This window comes from Netta rufina (genome assembly GCF_964035555.1).
Source record: "Netta rufina genome assembly, chromosome: Z".
NCBI classification, from domain to species: Eukaryota; Metazoa; Chordata; class Aves; order Anseriformes; family Anatidae; genus Netta; species Netta rufina.
This window is the reverse complement of record NC_140126.1, coordinates 224,038-239,156: the sequence shown is the minus strand read 5'-3', so window position 1 is coordinate 239,156 and position 15,119 is coordinate 224,038. Positions and strand designations below refer to the sequence as shown.

General features: G+C 42.9%; 1 protein-coding gene across 3 annotated transcripts in view; it reads right to left on the bottom strand.

Annotated features, from left to right (window-relative positions):
• ST8SIA5 (ST8 alpha-N-acetyl-neuraminide alpha-2,8-sialyltransferase 5) overlaps positions 1–15,119 on the bottom strand; it is a gene marked incomplete at both ends in the record, with an annotated part of 37,606 nt that overhangs the window by 20,169 nt on the left and 2,318 nt on the right. Inside the window, one exon of one of the 3 annotated variants that reach the window (XM_084305553.1) lies at positions 3,753–3,860. The exons of the other annotated variants lie outside the window; for them this stretch is intronic. Within the exon in view, the coding sequence (XP_084161679.1) occupies positions 3,753–3,860 (108 nt within the window). The remainder of the gene's footprint in view (positions 1–3,752; positions 3,861–15,119) is intronic. 3 annotated transcript variants of the gene reach the window in all.

Sequence of the window (15,119 nt, the reverse complement as noted above, 5' to 3'; positions counted from 1 at the left end):
ATTTTAGTATCTTTGTATGATAAATACAAAGAGTTCAGCACTGTGACTTAAGGAACATCCTCAACTACCATCCCGGTCAATGAGGTCTGATGGTTCAAGCCCTGATTTGCATTCTTGTAAAATGTGAATTTGATGAAATCAGTGGATTACACTCTCTATTTTGTAGCCACTGGGACAAAGTTCCCTATTTGCAATACTGGAGAATTCAGTGTAGGAACCAGAAGGCCCAAAAGTATACAGCTCACTTATCTCACCCACCAAAGGCTCCTGTGGTCTTACTACCTATGTCCTATATTGAACCCCATCTTCAGCTCAGATGAACTGAAGGTGGCAGAGAACACCATAACCCAACCAACAGGCCAGGTCTACCATCACACCATTAAGGCAGTTTAATCTTGGCAACAACAAATGCTTTAAGCATGAAGGTTCACAATCCCAATAAATTGCAAAACATATTAAAAGGAGAACAGAACACTCTGGGCTCTAGAAAAATGCCCAAATCTAGGGATGAATCTCTAGGAAAGTCCTCCTTAGGTTGAGTGTACACACCTACAGTTGGCCTCACCACCCCATGGCTTTGGAGGCTTACATGTTTTATTCAGTAAACTTTTCTTATGAATAAAGTATTCACAACTTTATTGCTTCCTGGAAGATGCACAGCAATGCACTATGCATGGAAATGAAGCTTTTGGTGTTCAGAAAGTCCCAGAAAACACAGACCTCTGTGGGAAAACTACTCATAACAATGACAGCTGCCACAAACCTGAGCCACACTCTCTGTTGCACCACTTACTGAGCTGAGTTCATGATACCACTTTCTATCTATCTCCACGGAACAGTTCTGTGCAATCTAAAAAAGTGTCTCATGCCCTGGGATGAAAAGCCTTGGTGAGCTTGGTTACTCTGGGACAGTGGAGCTGTCTGCAATTCGAGTAGGGCTCATCTTCTGAAACTGTAGTGAACTCCCCTGGACAATAAAAAACATGCCAGCTTGTCAATGCCTGAATCTTTTCCTATGGAAATCAGACAACATGATGTTCTTTACTTCTCAGCTGTTTGATCCTTTTTGCAGCGTTTGATCTTCACAGTTCATTGGTTTTGATGTGGCCACTACTCTTGTGAAGTCTGTCTGCCTTGCAATTGTAATAGAATTATTTTCTCAGTATGCCTTTTGCTTTGGAAGTCCTTCATTTGCATCTAATAAATCACTCTTATAGAATGAGTACTGAGTTGTTAATGTCTCAGCACCCCAGTTAAAAGACAAAGAGTAGTTATAGAATATACTTGGAACAATACCAGGCATGCATGAATAAAAACACACCAATGTACATGTAAATATATGAACTCTAGAACCTAATGAAAAGAATATTAGTATATATTTCAATTACTACCTCTAAACACAAAACCTTCTACAAGGAGGTGATGACACACAATAAACTGCACAGCCATGCAGTGAAAGGTATTTACTGTGCATATGCTGACATATAACTAGTTATGTGCTCTTTAGACATCTCTCTGGAGACATCTAAATGTATACAAGTAAAATGAGGCCAGAAAAATTTAGTCTGGAAGTTTTCTTTTCGGTGGAAAGAACTATTCACTCGAGGAAGGGTTGCTTTCACATGATATCAACAGTTTGATGTTGGGTGTTATATTAAGATTCTCAGGAGAAGTCTCGTGGTAACAAAGTAAAAAAGGTGATCAAAGGTAAACAGCAAGCAGATTATGACATAGTTCTGCAGTTACTCACCACGGTCTCACCTCTACACGTATACAGTTCTTTTTTATTTTGCTGTATACTTAGCTTTCAAGCAGTAGACAAATGGGTAAGTAACATCTTTAACACGTTTATGTGCAATGCATGTCACACCTAGATTTATCCCTAACTCAAAATCCCCATCTTTCAGCTCCACAGTCATTAACCTGACACTGACTTTGACATTTACATGTTTACATTGTTATTATAACCTTTGGAATGTATACCTAACTCATGCAATTAGATCCTGCTTGAATAAAAAACACTTGCATCCTGAACCTCTTCCTTGTTAAAGTGGATAAACAGATTGAGAGGAGAACTGCTATTCAGTGTTGTTCATTATTAGCATGTATTTTTCACTCAAACATTTTGGTTTCCCATCCTGCACACCATGATGGTTCAATTGTCCCTGCCAAGGGTGCCTAGAGGGGGAAATCTGTGCTTATTAAACCTCCTCTGTCTTCAAGAAGATATCTGTCTTTGTGCCACATTTGGTCTTCTCATATGCCAAGTGCCTAGACTGAAGATTTTGAGTATACAGACTGTAGATGCACACACTTAAAATGCAACGAAATAAGACAGACAGATAGATACACGCATACATAAATACAGACTTAGAAAGAATGAACCATCCTTCTCTTGCTCTGAGCTCAAAACTGCAGCTACTCTGGTTGTTTTCATAATGCTCCCTTAACTAGTTAGAGGAGCTGAGTGTTAAGCAGCACTGATAGGGATCACATTCCAGCTAAGAGCCCAACAAGAATTGCAGCATTGCTGTGGTTCAGTGAGACTGGGTGGTTTTTGGCAGGTCAGACTCTGTACTTCCACTTGCCTTTGAAATGCTCTCAGCTCCACAGCTGTAGTGGCATATGGTTAACAAAATATAGTGTGATGGTATTTCCCACAAAATACGTAATTTATCCAGAGAGAGTTTTATTTATACATAGTTATTAAAAACAAGCTTTTTTTTATTATATGTTTTTCTTCAACTTAAAGTGTTCCTAAGGTTTTCCTGCTGTTTATTGAACTTGATACTACACGTGATTCAGGATTTTTGATTTCCCTCATGTCAATAGAGATAGGGAGTAAGTACTATGCACTGAAAGGTCCTTTTTTAACCATCCACAAGAATATTTTACCTTGTTCCTCTGTGCACTGAACTCACAAAGCTTTGATCCTCAAAGTAAAGGTCCCGGAGTTCGCCTTGTACAAAAGCTGAGGACTAAACAGTCTTCCCAGCAGGGCTTTTTTTATAACTGAGGTTCCAGAAGACATCCCAAATGTCCCCACACCTGACAGTGATTTATACAGACAGTATGTGATAGTCACAGAGCTCTTTGGGGACAACTGCAGACAGTTTCTTGCCTATGCAACATGGCCTTTCATGACCCTTCATATATATATGTCAGTCTAAAGGACCCTACTTCAAATTAATAAGCACCAAAAGCACAACGGCACATCAGCACTTCTTAAACCATCTCAGAATAGTAAATAAAGGGAATACTCTGCTCTTGTCTTGATACAACATTTCTCCCCTACTAGGCACTGTGGAAGGATTTCAAATTAAATTACATTTTTAATAAATATATATTCTATTATAAAGAAAGCCTTGGGTCAGATTTTCCAGCGTGCTCTGCTTGCATCAACACTAGTATGCTGGGACATTCCCCACTGCCCACCCAAGTCCCACTCTCCCACGCTGCCATATACTGACACGTGGACTTGGTGGACAAATGAAAACAGGAGAGGCCAGGACACAAATCACCCTCCAGCATACCCCATGGATGCTTAAGGCATGTTCCAAAATGGTCCTGGGACCTTGAAGGGGGAAAACAGCACAGCACTTGGGCATCCCCAGCATCTTATGTGCCATGGGGAGCAGCACTGAACAGCCAAAGCAAACTGTAAACCTGTTTGTTCATACAGGCTGTGCCCGCACTTGTGGTTCATATGGAGAGCACGAGATCTCTGTAGTCATTCCCTCTGGTGTTGGTACCTGGTGCCTGTGTCACTGCCACTCTTCACTGCTCCGTCATCCGTGAAATTAAAGGTGCCGGTCCAATTTGCCAACTCCTCTCCATTCTGCCAGCTAAACTGCAGCCCTCTAGCAAGAAAACGAGGCAGTTGATATTTGATAACATTCATTAGTTCACTATCAGCACGAGTTCTCGTGTCCTTTTTCTTAACACAGAAAGGTGACTATGACACAAACAGCAACAAAAACAACAAAAAGATACCAAGAACCACAGTTCGTTATCTTACTTGTACAAACAGTTAATTTTCACTTCCCATAGACTCTACAAGTCCTTGTCTGAACACAGCAGCAGTCACCCCAACCAAACTGGAAGGCCAGTAACCATCTGTGCTCAAGGACACGCAGATGCATAAAGCAAGTCACAAGTCAAAGAGTTGGAGACTGATGTGATAAAACTCCAGGGCCAAAGAAGTAAACATTCCAAACTTGCAGTTTACATCTCCCGTAGTTGTTAAATGTGGTGGGCACTGGATCTTCCCTCTGATTTGTTGGCCATGCTGGCAAAGGATTTATTATTTATCATATTTGATGACTTCACTAAATCACTCCATATTGCTGCTTCTCCCTACTTGGGAAGACGATATTTTTTAAGCAAATGCAAATCACAACCAACACATGTCCCTGTCTTCGAAACTTTCACAAACCCATTGCAAGTCTCATGGTGCCTGCCTGCAGTCTTCTGGAAACTCCACCTATAGCTGGGCAGAAATTTCACATGTATTTGAAAAAGCTGGGTCTGAAGAAACACTTGACAATACAAGCCAAATCCCTCCTATAGCTCAGAAGTCAACGAAAAAGAATCTTGCTGATTGTTATTTTTAAGCTTCTCCGTTTTAACCCAATTTCATGATTTCAGAAGCCTGGCAGCTGAGTTGTGAACATTTGGTGCTGCCAATACTGAAAGTTAACTTCCTGGCTGGGCTGTGTGGGAACAGCCAGGAAGCAATCTGCCCGCCTGCTCTGCCCAAAAGAAAGGGCATCCAGGACCCCGCTAGGTTTCTTGTTCAGCAAGCTGATTACAAGGACTGGAGCATCTCTCAGACCACCTCCATCCCCTAGTCCAACTGGCAGCAGCTATCAGCACAGGCAGTTAAGAAGGACAGACATGGGGCATTAAAAAAAGGCTTCTGCTTCCCGCAGCAGAAAAGTGGAGCAGCTCTACAGGGCTCACAAAGCCTGTAGAAGGTGTTTCTCCATTCTGTACTGTGGAAACACGTGCACAAAACCTCCTTGTTGTCATAACTCCTTCAAGACAAGATTATCCAAGTATTTTCAGTGCAGGCATTTCCACCTGAGCCAACTGTCTTGGTCATTAAAAATCAATAGAGATTGGCTCAATAGAGTTAGTTTGGGGAAAAATTCGCCTGGTCAAAGGCTGTCCTTCCCCTAGGGGGAACTGATCCCTGCTGCAAAGCCTCCCTCCGTCAGCAGCACAGGGAGCTCAGGGTTGCTTGTAGTGTGGGCACACATGACAAAAGCATCTCACCACCCAAACTGTGCAATGCATGTCACCACAAATGCTTTTTTTTTTTTTACCTATAAATAACAAATTTTGAAATGATCTATGATGGTTATTCTTGTATGCTTTGTGCCTTTTAATCTTTTTGGTTTTGTTTTGTTTTTTTTTACATTGAAAACCCACTTTCTGGTAAAGGCATTTTTTTTGTGAGAGGGAATTCTGAGTGGTTTAAATACTGTGAACTGAAGAAAGAGCTGGCATCCTGATCTGCCCCCTCAGCTTGGAAAATGACATCAAAGGGTGTGTGGTTTATACTGTAATGCCTGTAAGCTGGAGCAGTGCTGTGGCTTACCAGGGAGTCGCGTACCTTCGACACTGCTCTGACAGCTTTTAATCAGCTGAGGTTGCCCGAGGTGATGACTTCTAAGTAGAAGATGGGTGTGAAGAAAATATGAGAAAATTCTCACTTTGACTAAGACACCTTCTCTTTCAGGCTTGTTGAAATAAACACCCGTGATTCTCTCCCATGCATCATAGTCTAACACTTTTTTTGCTGCACTTTATGACTCCGGTAGAATAGTGTAAATGTCCTTGTAAAAGACATCTAACTGTATGGCCTTAAAAATACGTTTTAACTGCTAAGGGCAGCAGTGAATGATGCAAGGGGAGAGAGTAGAAGTGTGGGAAAAACAAGTTGGAATTGAAACTTTTAATTGGATTTAAATTGGCTATTTTGAACTTGGATACTAGCTTGCAAATTGAAATAGCATCAGTCTTGATAAGTAGCCAGTATCAAAGTTACACTCAGAGGTTAACCCTCCTAAAGTGTAGCCAAAATTCAGGGAGATGAAATGAAGAATTAAAACAATTGGTAAAGCCTTTTCCCTTTGGATATCTTCGCTCTGCACGTTAACAGCTGGAAGGAAAGCGAAGTAAATGCTTAAAGGTAGCCTGGGGATCTGACCCTAAAGCAAAGGAAATGATAAAACCACCTTCTAATGCTCCCATCTCATCGGGCCTTTTTGGGAACACTGCGTACTGTCACTGAGGCACCAAGTTTGCAGGAGGACACACAAATGCTGGGTAAGATCCAAGAGGAGATCAGGAAGACTAATGGTGAGGAATGGTAGGTATGTCTCATGAGGAACAGCTTAAAATACTCAGCTTTGAAATGGTAGACCGGGGGACCTGAGGTACAAAAATACCTGATGAGAGCAAGCAGGGGGCCGGGTATGACGCTTCTTCCTCTACATGGTCAGGAGAAAACACAAGGTGGTGAGCTGAGCTTAGGGTTAGGAGCAAGCCAAGTGTCTGATCTTGAGAGAGACAGGAAAAAAGGGACTATCCAGTGCTCTTCTTCCAGTGAGCAGGTGCTACAGAGTTCAGCACCATGCAGACTTAAATATACACAAAACATACCACAGCTCATAGGACTGTGTCTCACTGCAAGTCCACAAGACTGACACAAAGGTAATGTACAGTATTTTCTGGACTGAATATTCAATAGACCCATTCCTCCTAGTAAGAAAAACTCCCACAAATAATGGTTTGTAGTATTAAGTCGGAGTAAAAAAAAAAAAAAATCAAAGATGAGACATTTGCAAACACTGACCTGAATTAATTCTGTTCCTAACAAGATTACTCTAAGTTTCACCATTGATTTCAGTCAATCAGCCCCGAGTCAGGAGATTTTAGTTTTAAGAACCTAAAATTGTCTAATCCTTACAATTGTGAATTTTAAATGTTCATAAATACTATCTGTTCAAATCTGCAAACACACTGAGAAAATAAGTCAGAGTCATGAACTGCTCCATCAGCAGGTTTCTTTGGCATATTGTGGTAGTTAAATACCAGCACATTCACTCTCAGCACTAACTACACTTTAACAGGTAGATAACGAGGTAAATTAAGCTTCTGTGAATAAGAATTGCAATAGGGATGCATATACAGGATGGGAACAGAAAAGGCAGATAAAAAGAAGCACGACAAAAAAGAATGTTAAGAGATTAAAAGAAGGGAAGGAAAGCCAAGGAAATGATGTAGATGTGGAGGTCTTCTATGTAGGTTGGACAGTTCATGTCACAGAGGTAAAATAAATAAATAAATAAAGCAACATCAAAGCCTTGGATCATTACCAACAATTACCAATGGTGGAACTTTGCCATTTGCTCAGTTTGCCCTACTGTTATTTCCATTTTCTATTTCTAACCCTTCTAAAATTAGCACGTTTCCCCAACATCTGATGCTGGTGATGACAAGGGAAGACTTTATAAAAGACGTAATAACTAAAAACGCTATCAGTGTTCTGTGCATTCACTGTAAGCAAATTTCTCATGAAGGAAGTTTTGCTGTGGGCAAACCGAGTGCCAGTCTACAGACCTCATGAGCTCATGAACAGCATTAATCATGGCACTTACCCCTAACATACAGGAGAACAAGCAACCTGGCACCTTGTGTTCAACAACACCGTGAGTTGGATGTCTTAGCAAGAAAGACCTTGAATTTCAGGTAAATGTCAAAGCAATATTTTGATCCTAATTGGTAGCTGTAAATGCAGAAGCAGTATGTGGTCAGATAAACACTGCCATAAGGCAAGAATAGGGGGAGGGGGCAAAAAAGAGCAAGAAAATTAACGAAGCAGCAGTAATTCTGAAGGGCTTGTCAAGACCGGCTGTCGAAGCAGCAGGAAGCAAAGCAAAAAGCTCATTGCCATAATCCAAACAAGAAACAACCCCTGCACAAGCAGAGGTTTTAATAGCAGAGCACATCAATTATGCGGGTTTTGAACAATTATGAGGTTTTTGAGCTAGTAGGCAAGAACGAACAAGAGTGAATGGATTGCAGCTAGGAGCTGTGTGTCTGCGCTGCTTTCTCCTCGAGATCCTACCTCAGGGGGGTCTTGCTGCCTTTCTGAAGCATGAAGGCAAGGTGAAAATTCAGCTCAGACAAGAAGGCTTTTTAAAGGGAGCTATTCCACAGCAAAAGACTTTATGCATTGCTGGGCCTGTTAGAGCCTGTCTAGGGCATCACATAAGCAGTGCAAGGAGAGGGCACAGAGCAGCACCTTGCACTCTGAAGCCAACTCAATCACCAAACCACCAGCTCCTCTCATTTTATCCCAGCCAGCTGGCAGTTTCCACTCATTTTCCAAGGTGACAGCTACCACTACCCTCATCCTGCATCTACCAGAGGCAGACTAAACCCAGAGGCAAGCAAAAATGGACAGAAACCAATGTCATTTTATACCGGTGAAGCAATGCCAAGATCTGACTCAGCTTGCTGGTCTACCACAGATGGGCAGGCAAGGGGAAGCAGAGGGTGCCTTCTCCGAAGGAGTGAAAGAAAGGCACGAATGTCCTCACAAGCAAGGCACATTACTGCATTTTCTTTTGGAACTCCCTCTCTTACTTGTCTTTACTTTCCCTGTTCTTTATTTCTAGTACTTCTCACATTCCTTCCCTGCGTGCACTTTCCTTAGCAAAGACAGTATTGGGACGTGACAGGAAGCCCAGCTTTTTGCCTTGGCTCTTTCAGTTATAAGTTAATAATATATATGTTAATTCCATACAATAGTTTTAATTTAATTCCATTAAATAATTTTGATTCCATTAAATTTAATTCCATTAATAATTTTCCAATCATATGTCCTCACGTTTGGTCATGGTGCTGCCCTGCACTGTTCCATGCCACCCAAACACAGAAGCCATATGCAGGCCCTGCCCTGGCAGACAGTCCAGGCCATGTACTGGCTTCCCAAAGTCAGTGGAAATCACTTACTTTCACTCTACTTCAGTTTCCCCACTTCATAATCCTTGTGCCCTTGAGAAGAGGAACTGAAGTCTTCAGGGTTAAATGATCTTGCTACTCTCCTTGCAACTGGAAAGTGATCCCCCTAGACTATTAACACGGATGTCACAGAGATAGGAAAGTCAGATGATTAATCATGCTGAAGATCTAGTTCCTTCTTTCCTGCAAAATAAGGAAAATATGACTCACTGTGTCCACAGGGTGGATGGAAAATAAAACAAAACCAGTGCTATGCATGAATGACCTGTACATTAGAGTGATTAAAAACAGTGACTAAAATGGATCAGAGAGTAAAAAAGGTTGGAAAAAGGGAGGAATATCAGGATTCAGTAGTGTGACAGACTTCTGCAGTCATGAAGAAAAAGACAGAAGACAATGGAGATAGTAAGTGGAGCCTGGGAGGAAAATCAATGATCTTAATCCGTATTCTGCACAGGCCAGAAACAGCAAGTTTATTTACCCAGCACTTGAAAAGACATCAGAGGTCCTCAAAAATCCCTAGATATCAAGGGGTAAATAAGGCATCCACTAGGAAGCATTGAGACCCTGAGATCAAACCAAAACCAGCAGAGTCAAGGTATGCTAGCCTCTGAGTCCAAAACCTCTCCTTTGCTGAAAAAAGAACAAGACTTGGTCACTGAAGACAATGAAATTAGATGACAAGTGAAAGGCAAACACTTATCTGAACAGTTTATTAAAACTCACATTTGCATTCAGTGGAAGTAGATTTGAATCTGACTTGTCAAGCTGCGAAAAATACTTATTTCTCCAGTAAAATGAGCAAAATGTTCATATTTCTACTCACTGCATTAATAAAGAGCAATACGATATAATATGGGTCCCATGGAGAGGAAAACATGGATGGAGGATGCTGGAAATGGGCACGTGTGGTTACATCACACATTGGCCCATACTGCACTATCCTGGGGATGAGCCTGGCTCTACACGTTGGAGGAAAACGCTAGTAATAAAGTGGTGGAGGAGTGTATTTTGACTAGCACAAAGAGCAAAATTGGAAACATAGGTGGGAAGCTTCTGGATTATAACCACTATTATAGAGGGAAAAAAAGGTTTTGTTTCATACAGCACATCTCACATTTGGGATAAATTTTGTATCAGATATTCACATGCAACTTCTGAAAAACCTGATCTAAAATTACTTCCTGAGGAAGATAAAACAATGCAAACATTCCTTTTCTGATCTGTGGCTGGAAGATAAACATCCAAGGAGCAATATAAAATCAGCATTTTGTAATAAATATTCATAATTAAAAGATTAGTATTTGTAATAATTAGGGGAAGCATAAAACTGACAACAGTTGACAGTGAAGCAGGTTGTGAACTTACCAAGAAAAAGGACCGATCAAGTCCCAGACACAGAGTCTCACGGGAAATACCAAATATTTTAAGCAAATTCTGACACTTGAAATTGCAGCTCAGTGCTAAGATACCTGACACAGCATGGGTACCAAAAGCAATCTCACCGGGGCACTAAAGACCTGACTAAGCTAATTGCTTTGCAACTCATGTTTCCAAAGCTGATATATTTACTACGAGGTCAAGTGTCCCTACACTGTGCCGTATTCTTCAGTGTAAACATAACCACTGAGCCCTGGTTGTGCTAAGGGCTTGGGTGGAAGATGACAAGGAAGATGCTTGATAAAGGCACTGTGCTTGTTGTGTCAGCCACATGAGCAGGCAAGATTCTGTGCAAGCCTTCCACGCTGTTGAGTGGTCGAGATTTTCATCTGGGATTGTGAAAAGCTTGGCTGTATTTGTTCTTATGGGATGTGCCGTGAAGCTACAGCGATGGATATTGCTTTTAAGGTTTCCATCACAAGAGCTAAAGCACAAAACTAACTAGATAAAGGGGCGCAGAAGGACAGTGGCTATCTGCAAGGCTGATGAAAATGCAAAATGGATGCAAGCAATGGAGGGCAAGGACACCTCAAAGAAATGGGAGGCTAAGTCTGTAATTTGCCTGAGGGAGGCATGGGCTGCTGAGCAATGAGTACACTTGAATTAAGAAACAAGAAATGAAATGAAAAAGCAATCAAGGGTAAGAATGAGGCACGGTGGAAGTATGAAAATACAGAGCTCTGCACAGCAATTTGGTCTGAACAGCGTTCAGCAAGAGAAAGAACAATCAGGAAACTCCTATCAGCTCAAAAATTAAAGACCTAATTACCAGGAGATCTTCAACAGTGGCCACCGAGGTGAGCAGTGGCCCTGACGTGATCGCTCACAGCCAGAGCTGTGCAGGAACAAGGTGTAGCACGATTCCAAGCAGAAGTTTTGGGTTTGGTAGAAATTTTGTTCTACAAACACAGGGAATTCTGAGCTCTGAACCTGCCCACACATGTAGAAGGAACTTAATCTTTTCAAAATGAGATAAAGCAAGATGATGACAGGTTATAACAGAGATGCTTTTGAAAGATACGGCATGGGTTTCCAACCCCGTTTAGATGCAGAGTTTAGTTCACAGGTGTCGAATGCTGGGCACTGGGAAAACCTGACCATCACTTTGTCATACAGAGGCAACAGATGTGTGTGAAGTACAGAAAGCAGAGTCAGTCTTGATATTAAGCCAAATATCAAAAAAAAAAAAAAAAAAAAAAAAAAGACAAAAATAAGCCTAGATCCCTGACAGACACAAACTGCTGCTGGGTATCATGTGGATCAGAATTCGGATTTAATCTCCTCTGTTCACCAGTGAGGGTGATAGTAACCCCTTGGCTGGTACACAGGACACCTACGATCCACCCCTGCAGGGCATGAAGCTTCTGCAGAGCTCCTACAGCCCAGTGTGATCCCAACCCTATGCAAACCAACCACTGCTGGGCGGGGTGGGCTCGTGGGGAACTGGACCAGGGACTAAATGTCTGCAGGGCAGCCTGCAGCGACTCACAGCACCCACGGCTGGAGCTCAGCAAGGATGAGTGTGACACAGTGCAGAATGACACACTCAGGTTAATGCAATTTGCACATGCAAAATACAGGAATAACTGACTTGCATTACCTTAAATTACTGTCATCCAGGAAACAGACAAGGACTGGCAAGTCAGGGACGAGCTCTTCTGACTTTTCTCATGTTAACAGTGTGTCCTGGTTTCAGTTAGGACAGAGTTAATTTTCCTCCTAGTAGCTGGCAGAATGCTATGTTTTGGCTTAGGATGAGAAGAGTGCTGATAACACCCCGATGTTTTAATTGTTGCAGAGCAGTGCTTACACCAAGACAAGGACATTTCAGCTTCTCACTCTGTCCTGCCAGCGGGCAGGCTGGGGGTGCAGCAGGAGCTGGGAGGGGACAGACCCAGGACAGCTGACCCCAACTGCCCAAAGGGGTATTCCATACCATCTGGGGTCATGCTGAACAATATATAGGGGTGGCTAGCCGGGGTGGGGGGGTGGCTGCTCGGGGTTAGGCTGGGCGTCGGTCAGCAGGTGGTGAGCAATTGCATTGTGCATCACTTGTTTGTACACATTAGTGGTAGTACTACTACTATCATCATTATTGTTATTATTTTTTTTGTTATTATTATTATTGTTGTTATTATTTTTTCTGTCTTAATAAACTGTCTTTATCTCAATTCACAGGCTTCACTTTCCCATTTCTCTCCCCCATCCCAGAGAGGGAGGGGAAAGGGTGAGCGAACGGCTGTGTGGTGTTTAGCTGCCGACAGGGTTAAACCACAACGCAGTGGAGGTGCTGGAAATAAAGCAAATCTACAGGGAGCAGGGATTCAACCCCTGCTTGTTTTCTGCATTAAGGAGCTCTGCCAGGCAGTCTGGGAGAAGAAATAACCTCCACGCTCTGGTACTAAAACCTTAGCCACCTGATGCTTTCCTTTCAAAGCAAATGAAAATTATGACTCTGAAAAAAAATAATATAAAAACCCTTAAAGCTACCTGAAGGTAGCTGAAGGTAGGATTTTGGCTTTGGGACACTTTTCACAACAAAAGCCTCTGCTGCAGCCTTCAACAGAGCTGTAAGTGTCTGCAGATTTTTGCTTAATTCACATCCCAGGTACTTGCGAGCTCTCTAATTTTAACTGATGTGGGGAGATAGGAGCATTATGTAAAGCAACCACCAGCAACAACACGTAAGGGAATGGGACATCCAGCAGTAATGGCTGTGGAGGCAGCCGAGTTAATCTATCAGCTCCCTGCTTCATCCCATTGCCACCTCCAGCCTCCCAGGGAGCTGGTTCAGCTCCCTGTCCTTGCAAGGTTAGTTAGGCAAGATGGGGATGCCAGCCCCCCACTCTCCATAAGACCTTGAGACACTCTCAGGAATACCCTGCAACAAGAAGAGCATTAACCTGGGATACACGGTCTCAGGACGGTCTCAAATAATGCTGTCTGCCTGCACAGGAGGTTTTGCTCTTTCTTGCTGAGTCGGTCTTTGAGGTTTTGTACGTGCCCCCTCTGACAGACCTGAGGGTAATCTTTGTTTAAGTCTTCAATAGCTTTGAAAATGTGTTCTTCTTGGCTCAAAAGTGTTTTTAAATTCACCTCTTCAGCAGACTCTCACTTTGGGAAGAAGTCAGGCTGTTAGAAAAACAATATTTGAACTCTGCCAGCTGAAAATAGGCATATAACAAAGCATTAGTCTGGTATTTTTCCCTTGCCAAAGCAAGCAAGGACAGTCCTATTGATTTCTTCCACACAACAGGTTGGAAGATGAGGACAGGGACCATTTCAACAGTTTTTACAGCAGTGGCAGTTTCCTGATGTAATCCAGGATTATTCCCAGCTGGCCAAACAAGAGCTCACCAAAAAAAAAAAAAAAAAAAAGGCCACCCCTCAGCTGAGCATCTGATTCAAAGGCAAATTCATCTGAAAGCTGCACACTGGAAAGATGAGTCAATACAAACGGAAGGAGCAGCTCTGGATTTAAGCAGAAGTCCACGGCATTTAACCTACTTTAACAGATCAATGCAGCGGATTTTTAATCATCATATTAATCCTAAAATAAAAAATAATTACCCCAGAGATGCGTATTAAAGTCCCTTAATTATATCTCATTTCATCGTCCTTTTTACTCGGGATCAGGACCTACAGAGACCAGAGCTCCCGAAGTCATAATCCAGCCTGGAGTTTAAGTCTCTCGTTGAGATGTTAGCTGTTGTGGGGATGAGAGACTGGCCTTGCTGAGGGCACTGACATTCATCCTGCTAAAGGATGGGAAAGAAGAAGAAAAACCAAAAGGAAAAAGGGGAGAAAAAGGGGCAGGATTCAGCTTTCCAGTAGCACATTATAAAACAGCAGGCAAAGGAGCGGAGAACATTATACGATGGGTGAAAAATGTGTGAGTACCTAGAAATCTGATCTGTGTTCTCCCCTTTGCCCGGTGACACCAGGAGCTCATTAATAGCTCATTAAAGGGAAGGAGAGGACCTGACCGGAGGGTGGACCCCTTCTCGAATTCCTCTGACCAGAGTTTCTTTCCTGGAGCTTCCCCTCCTGCCTGCAGGCCTGCCGTCCCTACAGCCAGGCCACAGGTGGATGCAGGACCACCAGCCTCCACGGCACCCCCACAGGGAACTTTGGGGGGTTTTTGGCAATAAAACCAGCTGATTCCCTGCTTCTTTCCATCTCTCTTCCACGAAAATGCCCACACCACTTCCAGGGACCCGTCCCATCTCTGCATTCCCCTGCGCCATGCCCAAACTGCTGGTTTCAGCTGCTTGCTTCAGGCCTCGCTGGCCTCGAGCCATTTCCCCAATCTTCTTGCAGAGAAACGAGCCAGCCCTGTGCTCTATTTAGGCTTAAAAGCACCATACATTTACTGGAATATTATTTCAGGGCAATTTTCAGGTTTCTCTAAATATACTACTGAATTTCTTCCCGCTGCCTTGGGAAGAGGCCCGGAGGCCTGTTATTGCCGTTGAACCCTAGCGAGTGAATGGCTTTAGGTTTAGGCAGCGTCCCCAAGCTCCTGCTTGGCAAGCGGCACCGAAAATATAAATATCACTCTTCCCCTCTGCAAGGAGGGTCTCCAAAACCACCCGCTCCACCGTGGTCCCTGGGGGTGCATGCTAAAACGCGTCCAAGGAGCC